General features: G+C 41.9%; 1 protein-coding gene across 1 annotated transcript; it reads left to right on the forward strand.

The window, feature by feature from the left end:
- Nucleotides 1–3,879: 3,879 nt before the first annotated feature.
- Nucleotides 3,880–7,947, forward strand: LOC109903110 (T-box transcription factor T-A). Its single transcript, XM_020499735.2, has 8 exons — nt 3,880–4,200; nt 4,637–4,901; nt 5,230–5,364; nt 5,491–5,552; nt 5,652–5,713; nt 5,979–6,152; nt 6,365–6,488; nt 6,811–7,947. Exons 1-8 carry the CDS (start codon nt 4,019–4,021, stop codon nt 7,073–7,075), a joined length of 1,269 nt encoding a protein of 422 aa, XP_020355324.2. The 5' UTR covers nt 3,880–4,018; the 3' UTR covers nt 7,076–7,947.
- The last annotated feature ends 2,027 nt before the right edge of the window (nt 7,948–9,974 follow it).

Genomic DNA, 9,974 nt, shown 5'->3' on the forward strand with positions numbered 1-9,974 from the left:
GTATCTCTTTCAAAGGCCTTCGTGATTAGAAAAGGAAAGTTTAGATTTCCTGAACTTGTAACGAAATTCAAAGCGACAGACGTATCTTTGGGCTCAATCCACATCAGAGAGGGGAGGGGGGAGGGGGTAAGGGACCGGGGTAGGAGGAGGGTTACGGTTTGGGAGAGGGAGAGGGAGAGGGAAGTGACTATTGGTGTGTTTCACTCAGGTACTATCTGTCCCTATGGACAACAACACCTTTGCTTATTCACACAGAGCCACAGTTACACCAGCCACTAATAAAGTACCATTAAAATACAACACAAGGACCGCAATAGAAACCCAACACTCGCTCCACTCAAACCCACCTTGAATTATCGGTGATAAACAAAATAGGAAAACACAGACAGATAGTTTTATGGTGGAGCTTGAAGAGTCTGGTGAAATGACAGGGACATGGGAAGTAACATGTTCTGTCATGTCATTACCGTACTGGTATACTGTTACCTTATATCCTGAAACAGACAAAGAGAGGAGGATGAAACACAAAAATGGGAAAATTAAGTCTGTGGTCACTGCAGATATATTATATGAGATGAGATAAGAGGACCACTGAGTCTGAAATCTGTGATAAAGGAGAGATGGATTCAATGGTGTTTACACTAACTTATAGTAAAGTGTCTTCAAATAGAAAATAATGCTGAGGATATTAGACGTTAATGTGCATAGGACACAAGAGACTCAAACTTAAGGGTATGTGTGTGTGTGTGTGTGTCTAGTGAGTTGTTTCTTCTTTCTCGGGGCTGACTCATCCTTGTCTCTGTATTTACTTATTTAGGCCAGCGAAGATGAAGACGAAGTCCTCTGGAAAATATGCCTGGCCTTATAACTGTCCCTTTGTGAAGCACCAGGCCTCTGTAATATTTCTCACCTAGGTGAGCGTGTGTCGATGTCTGAGGAGACTGGATGGTTTAACCCTCACATCACCAACAGACCAGGCCAAAGAGATTATGGGAAACAAAATTTGACAAATAACATTGAGGTACACATTACAAATGAAGGAATTACATTAATCTTAGTTTCAGATGTATTATTGGTTGAGTAGAACATCACTCAAACAGTACAACTCAACACCAAGTTGTTTTTTAAATACATAGGCCTAGAACCAAAAATAAGTTAAAACGTGTTTTTCAAAATGTTTGCTAATGTGTTGAAAATTAAATACAGAAATATGTCATTTATATAAGTATTCACACCCCTGAGTCAATACTTTGTTTTGACACCTGGATTGTGCAACATTTGCCCATTATTATTTTCAAAATGTTTCAAGTTCTGTCAAATTGGTTGTTGATCATTGCAAGACAACTATTTTCAGGTCTTGTCATAGATTTTAAAGTAGATTTTAGTCAAAACTGTAAGCAACTCCAGTGTAGATTTGGCCTTGTGTTTCAGGTTATTGTCCTGATGAAAGGTGAAATCATCTCCCCGTGTCTGGTGGAAAGCAGACTGAACCAGGTTTTCTTCTAGGTTTGTGCCTGTGCTTAATCCATTCCATTAATTGTTGTATCCTGAAAAACTCCCCAGTCCTTAATGATTACAAACATACCCATAACCTGCTGCAGCCACCAATATGTTTGAAAATATTACTTGTGTCTTGCTGCAAACAGGGTGCAGGTTTTGGAATATTTTCTATTCTGTACAGGCTTCATTCTTTTCAATCAAATAAAAAATAAAAAATATTTATTTATCTGTCAATTAGGATAGTTTTGTGGAGTAGCTACAATGTTGTTGATCCATCATAAGTTTTCTCCTATCATACCCATTGAACTCTGTAATTGTTTTAAAGTCACCATTGGCCTCATGGTGAAATCCCTGAGCGGTTTCCTTCCTCTCTGGCAACTAAAGGATTCCTGTATCTTTGTAGTGACTGGGTGTATTGATACACCAACCAAAGTGTAATTAATAACTTCACCTGCTCAACGGGATATTCAACGTCTGCTTTAAAAAAAAAACAACGTATACCCATCTACCAATAAGTGCCCTTCTTTGTGAGGCATTGGTTAACCTCCCTGGTCTTTGTGGTTGAAACTGTGCACTGCTCAACTGAGGGACCTTACAGATAGTTGTATGGGTGAGGTACAGAGATGAGGTAGTCATTCAAAAATCATGTAAAACACTATTATTGCACATGTGCAATGTATTATGTGACTTGTTAAGCACATTTTTACTCCTGAACTTATTTAGGCTTGCCATTACAAAGGGGTTGAATACATTTCAGCTTTTCATTTTTTATTCATTTGTATTAAAAAAATCTAAAAACATAATTCCACTTTGACATGATGTGTTATTGTGTGTAGGCCAGTGACCAAAAATCTAAATATAAAACATTTGAAATTTAGGCTGAGACAGAGGGACTGGTCGGGATAGAGAACAGTCCTGTATTTTGTAGCTGGTGGTGGAATTCTCTCTCTCTTCTCAGGCCTCAAAATAAAGAGGGGAAAAGGAAGAGGCAGTTGAATGATATGGGATGGAAAGGTGTGAGAGAACCCCTTTACATTTATGACCTCTGTAGAGCTGCAGGAAGTGGAGTAGTAAACTGGAGTCACGCTCCACAGAACCCACTCAATTCCAAGTACATCACAGAGCCTGAGACAGAGCAGACAGAAACACACAGACCCACTGTATTCTGCCTCCCCTCAGGATCAATGGTAACTGTTAGACCTAATATAACCTTCATGCATCAGGAAAGACTTTAGCCACACAAGTTCCCTCCTAAATCTTCTGACATTATAGGGAGGGACACAGGTTCAAGGCCTCACCTGCCTTGAAATGAACATGTAACATTTGGAGTAATCTTCAGGAAACCACATTTAAAAAAAATGAAATGGATAAGAAGATAATAAACTGGAACAAAATATGAAATGATGATAATTAGTATAGAATTTAAAAGTAGGCCTATATATACAAGACATTAGGCTACTGACATTGCTCAAGAGTCCATAAGCAGATCATTTTGTATAGGATACAATTATTAATTCCCTATAAACTCAATCCCCGATCTTAATGATAAAGAATTCTAATACTTTTACAATGAAGTGTGAATAAATGTTTCCTCGATGTTAGTGAGAGTGGATGTGAGATCAGAAACAGACAGGCGGCCCCATTATGCAGATCTCCGATGTCACCTCGGGGCTATCCACACTTCGCCAAGTACAGGAACAGAGGAACAGCCTAATGGCCCGGCCACAGTCAACACTACATTTCTCACGTGTGTATTTGGGACAACAAAAGATTAGCATTATTCGCAAATATACAACTTAGTTCAAAGGCACCGTGGCTGCAGCCTGTTGCCCTGTCTCTTCCTTTCTTTTGTTTCTATTTAAATATTTAAACAATTAGTTCGGCCTAATCATCCAACGATGTTTTTTCCTATCAGACAGATAGATGATATAGACTAGGATACTAATAAACTATTTTTAATTCCATAAACATATTGTATGTTTTTGGCAATAAGGCCTAATAACATTTTAACATGTATTTTTTTCGTTAGAGGGTCATTTCATATAAATAACGAATGTATGAAATATGAACAACTCCAAAAATGTATTAGGCTATGCAAAAGTAAACGAATATCCAAACAATTTGAGAAAATGTATAGGCCTAGGTCATGGAGGCTGTAAACCTAAAGGAAAGGGCAATGAAGACGTTATTCTTATTCAAACATGACCCTGTTTAAAGGAGGCCTAGAGGCCTATAGGTACATTTATTCATTTTGCATTGACGCAGTTATGATGGGCCATTTTGCATTGGGGACATCGCAGAGACGCTCGAAGCCAGATGGTTAGGCCATCGGGGCGTGGTCTAGAACGCAACACCACGCCCTTGTCCCCATGTGGTCCCTGGGGGGCCTTATATGATCAGGCCTTGGGCTCCGAAGCCAGTAGTACTTATCTCACTGTCAAAACTAATCTTGAAACAGTGAATCCTATTCTAACCGTACATTTCACGGAACTCCACACGAACTCATCCTATAGGAAATATGACTTCAAACCCCGACCAGAGGCTGGACCACCTTCTGAGCGTGGTGGAGAGCGAGTTTCAGAAGGGCAGCGAGAAAGGAGACGCCTCAGAGAGGGATATTAAACTGGGACTAGAAGATGCAGAATTATGGACCAAGTTTAAAGAACTAACCAACGAAATGATTGTCACCAAGACGGGCAGGTAGGCTATGGTTGTTTTTTGCTGTTAGCTACGGATCAAAATGAGGCCTTCGAGGCCTACTGGCCTGCCTAGCTAAAAGCAAAGTTTATCTGGAGAGATCGTAGCCCGCACGACTAAGACGCTAAACGTAACTGATGCGCACAGGTTAGATCGGCAACAGGCATGTTCAGCCTTTCAGAATAGTCTGTAGGGTATTGACCAGGCTATAGGCCATATCTATAGGCCACATATGCTTTCCTGTTACAACTTGAATACCATGTCAAGAATTAGGTATAACGCGCAATGGTCGTCAAATCTTATAAACCCTATTATTAATGCAAATATATATGTTTGTCAAATAATGAATTTATAAAGATCAACGGCTGAGCCAACATAACATAATATTTGGGCTTGCTTAGGCTATATGTTTATTTAACGACTTTATTTCAACCTACAGGCGGATGTTTCCAGTGCTCAGAGCGAATGTGAGTGGCTTGGACCCCAACGCTATGTACTCAGTTCTCTTGGACTTCGTGGCTGCAGACAACAACCGGTGGAAGTACGTGAACGGCGAGTGGGTTCCCGGTGGCAAGCCCGAGCCACAGAGCCCTAGCTGCGTCTACATCCACCCAGACTCGCCTAACTTCGGAGCGCACTGGATGAAAGCGCCCGTCTCATTTAGCAAAGTCAAATTGTCCAATAAACTCAACGGGGGAGGACAAGTAATGCCCTGATTTCTTTGTCGTCTTCTGTATTCGTATTTGTAGTATGCATATTCATTATTATGTAAATCATTTAAAAGCCAACTTGGTAGGCTAGGTCATATTGCCCTGCTCTCTCAGAGCTAATGATGCTCTGCCCTGCTGTGCTGAATTACAAAAGTAGGCATTTTCTGCGGGAAAACGTTATTCATTTCATGGCAAATAAACTTTACAATTTTGTGTTAGGGCTCTGTAGGCTCATATTTCTATCTTATTCAGTTTGAGTGTGTGTTTTTTTTAATGATTCTTAATAGTGATATTATTAAAGTAATGTTTCATTTCGATCTAGATTATGCTGAACTCTCTGCACAAGTATGAGCCCAGGATACACATTGTGAAGGTTGGAGGGCTCCAGAAGATGATCAGCAGCCAGTCTTTCCCCGAGACTCAGTTCATCGCTGTCACTGCATACCAGAACGAAGAGGTCAGTGGCCTGAATAACACAGTCACAGAGATAATCCTTGTTCACAATCAAAAAAACATTATATTGTGTTCTGCTTACAATGAAGGAAGAAAATAATATTAGTTGTCATGTTTATGTACCTTCTAGATAACTGCGTTGAAGATCAAACACAATCCATTCGCTAAAGCTTTCCTCGATGCCAAAGAGAGGTAAGAGGAAGAGACTGATATTGTGTCGGCAATATGACAACGCTTTTCCTGTATTTTTCATTTTGTGTGCGAATTTTGATATTATGTTTTCAATTTTAGAAGCGACCATAAAGACATGCCAGATCATGGTGGAGACAGTCAACAGTCTGGTTATTCCCAACGTAAGTCTTCTCTTAAGTCTCACAACACCAACCAAATTAGAAAAGCTCTTTCTGTACCTCTCCGTTTCAATTCCAACAATCAAACCAAGTCATTATATGAGACATCATTTTCCAACACACTTTTATTCATGTTCCGAAAATCATTATCATCATCATACATTTTATTTTCAAGGCCTTCCATGTCCCCAATGAAACTGTACATAGAGAACAGTATGAAAAAAGGAAGTGTATCAACCAAACCATTTTGTCTCTTCTCTCCCTCCAGTTGGTGGTTGGTTTCTACCTGGTAACGGTCCCATGTGCCCCAGCAGCAGCCCCCCTCCGTTCACCGGGGCCCCTGGCCACTCCTCAGGGTCCTACTGTGAAAGGTACTCCAGCCTGAGGGGCCACAGGGCCGCTCCCTACCCCAGCCACTACCCACACCGCTCCTCCAGCTCAAGTAAGAACCTCCTCTACCCAGACCAGCACTTTGGGAATGCACTGTTTACTGTTTATTCTGATCACTAGTCAGACTCATAGGTATAGAATACAGCATGGGGGTTTCATGGATTTGAAGATGTTGGTTAAAATATGTTTGAGAAATTACCCCTGAAGGAAATGCATTGTTTGTATGCTGTTGTTAGTAATTTCTCCATGTACTTTATTGTTTAGACAACTACATGGACAACTCGTCGGGAGTCCTGCCCACCCATGACAGCTGGTCAGCCCTTCAGATCCCTAACTCCACTGGGATGGGAACCCTGGCCCATACCAGCAACTCCACATCCAACTCCAGGTATGGCAACACATGGTCATAGTTGATCATATATATGTTTCTGATATCACTGTTTATTTTTCTGTATGTTCAGGAACAATTCTGGGTCCTGGGCCTAGACCTTTACTAGGCACAGATTTCTTCCTGGTTAGAAAAAAACTCATAACTTAACCCCCCCCCCTCTCTCTCTTTCTTTCTATCGATCTCTTTCTCTCTCTCTCCCTCTCTCTCTCTCTCTCTCTCTCTCTCTCTCTCTCTCTCTCTCTCCCTCTCTGTCTCTCTGTCTCTTTGTCTCTCTGTCTGTCTCTCTCTCTCTCTGTCTCTCTCTCTCTCTCACTTACAGCCAGTATCCCAGCCTGTGGTCTGTTGCCGGGACGGCCCTAACTCCTTCAGGCTCCTCCTCTGGCTCCATCGCTGGTGGCCTGACCAGCCAGTTCCTGCGAGGCTCCTCCTACACAGGCCTGACCTCCTCCCTGCCCGTATCCTCACCATCCTCCATGTACGACCCCAGCCTTAGCGAGGTGGGTGTAGGCGTGGGCGAGGCCCAGTTCGAAAGCTCCATCGCCAGGCTCACCGCCTCCTGGGCACCTGTGGCTCAGAGCTACTGAGCACAATGCTTCCATAGCCATTGACTCTCCTCAACCACCATCCTGTTCCACATCACCACCATCTCCACTCTACTGCCTGACCATCAGCTAGGAAACTTTTGGGTTGAAGCAGCAACGCCTTTGAAAGGCAGGGTCAACCCAGAAGAAGATCTATCTGAAGCAGAGAGATGTAGGGTCCTCTCAGGCCTTGTGTTTTACCAACATGACATGGTTGATCTTCCATTCCGAACACCCGAGACATTCTAAGCTTAGTCTGAGTGGAAGAGGCATGTGTTTTTCCATTGAGAGTTTCCTTCACTCTCTCCAAGGTGCAGTTACAAGCCTAAGACAATCTGAATATACTTCCTCTACAATTGTTCCAGTTGCTGGTGTGTTACTGTAGTTGTGTCCTTCAGTACAGACAAGAGTACTCCAAGACAATCGTACGCTGGCGTAAGACAATCAGGATCACTAGCTACACAAAGCTAAGTTTGTGAAGTAACGCCCTCAACTTTATTAAAGGGGCCAATCCTTATGTTTAACTGTTTATTGCTACACTTAGTTTGGTTATTATTATAATAGATAAATAGGATGAAATAATCTGTTAATCTAACATAAAACATGTATATGTGTGTATATAAAATAAATTAACGTCCATTGTCTTTGTTAGCCGTTTACATGGAACTGTTTTGGATCCAGTGTCAGTCAGTGTGTTGCTTTTTGTGGCCTGAAGGAAAAGAAAGAAAGAAGGAAAGAATGAAAGCAAGAAGTGCCTTGTATCCTCCCACTGCAGCCCAGGAGAAAGCACAGATGTCTCTTCTCCTTCGCTCTGTGTACATTCCCTCCCTGGCAATCATATGTACATATCTATTCTATTTGTGTTTGTTGGACTCATTGGGAGTTTATGTTTATTTATGTTTAATAATAAATTAAAAGTTCCTTTGTTTTCTCAAATATGACTTCAGCGCGTCAATTACAGTCGCGTTCAGTGTCAATGAAATTAGCCTAACCTGAGGAACTTAGGCATGCACTACGTTAACTACCACATTACAGTGTCTACAATCATATCATTTCCATTTCCTAAAAGGTGAAGAGGGATTGAATCTATACATTTCATCCTATGTCATATTAAGGTTTATAATATAAAACTGCAAGCCAAAGACTGAGGCCCATGTCGGGATGAAAGAATAAATCATGTTTTTTCAGGGCTAAGGTTAATACATAACCTATTCCAACTGGCACCGATAAGTCTTGCTGAATAACCTTTGTCAGCGCAACTCAAAAAGAACTCCCACACAGTCCACACAAACAAACGAGAAGACAGTTTTCCCGTAAAGAGCCAAATTGTGAGTAAATAACTGTTGAAAATAAAGTCCCTGCCAAAGTACAATGGTTATCACACATAACGTACACAGTACCTGTCACACAATGCTCACACTGGTGTTGTGGTCTCCTGCACCCAAATTCCACCCTCTTTTGGGGCTGCTGCATAGAGTGTTGAATAAATACCAGTGACAACACAGCTATGCTAAGTGAATTGTGTAATTGATATGACACGTAGAGATGGAACGGTTCAGGTTGAGGGATCCTTCTGAGGGGCTTCCATCGCTGACGTGTCTCTGTGACAATCTTCATGGAGGTGTGACACACGGCTAACACGTTTACAATTCCCTGTCTGTCATTAAACTAAAAAAGTAGATGAACCCCAATTGCAGTATGCCAGGAGGACAGACCGCCTCGCACCAGGGAGAGAAATCAAATGGAAAGCAACATGGCTTTATTTAGAACTTTAACTCTCCATTTTCATGGTTGTTTTGCTTTAGGTGTCCCTGAAAAGTACATTTCTCATATCGCGTCCTCTAGTGTATTGGGTGAAGAGGGTAAATCTAATTTGGACCATATCATCCCCTCATTTCCCCAACCATAAACCATTTGTATTATACTGTAGCTAATGGCAGAGCAGGGAAGCAAACCTGGGTCGCTAGTGTGAAAGGCAAACACCCATTGCAGATTTGCCAGTAGGGTTAACCCACATGTTGGGAATTGTAATGTTTCCCCTCTGAACAGCAAGGCACGTCCCCGTGCCTCGACTAATCAGCCCCCTTACATGTCTGGGCCGTGCATTCCAATGGCTACCATCCCACTAATAACACCAATGTAGCGAATGGCAGGGCAGGAAAGTGAACCTATGTTGCTGGCATGAAAGTCACACTTATAGCGTTAACCCACTTGGTGGGAATTGTAATGTGGCTCATATAGAGCATTCAGAATGTATTTAGACACCTTGCCTTTTCCACATTTTGTTGCGTTACAGCCTTGTTCTAAAATGGATTAAATACATGTTTTCTCTCATCAATCTACACTTAATACCCCATAATGGCAAAGCAAAAAACGTTTTTTTTTCTTCAGATTTATTACAAATAAGAAACAGAGATACCTTATTTACATAAGTATACAGACCCTTTGCTATGAGACTCGAAATGTAGCTCTGGTGGATCCTGTTTCCATTGATCATCCTTGAGATGTTTCTACAACTTGATTGGAGTCCACCTGTGGTAAATTCAATCTATTGGACATGATTTGGAAAGGCACACACCTGTCTATATAAGGTCCCAGTGTTGACAGTACATGTCAGAGCAAAAACCAAGCCATGAGGGCGAAGGAATTGTCTGTAGAGCTCAGGATTGTGTGGAGGCACAGATCTGGGGAAGGGTACCAAAAAACATGCTGCAGCATTGAAGGTCCTCCATCATTCTTAAATTAAAGACGTTTGGAACCACCAAGACTCTTCCTAGAGCTGGCCGCCCAGTCAACCTGAGCAAGAGGGGGATAAGGGCCTTGGCCGACGGTCACTCTGACAGAGCTCCAGAGTTCCTCTGTGGAGATGGGAGAACCTTCCAGAAGAACAACCATCTCTGTG

This window comes from Oncorhynchus kisutch, linkage group LG14 (assembly GCF_002021735.2).
Source record: "Oncorhynchus kisutch isolate 150728-3 linkage group LG14, Okis_V2, whole genome shotgun sequence".
In the NCBI taxonomy this organism is placed as follows: Eukaryota; Metazoa; Chordata; class Actinopteri; order Salmoniformes; family Salmonidae; genus Oncorhynchus; species Oncorhynchus kisutch.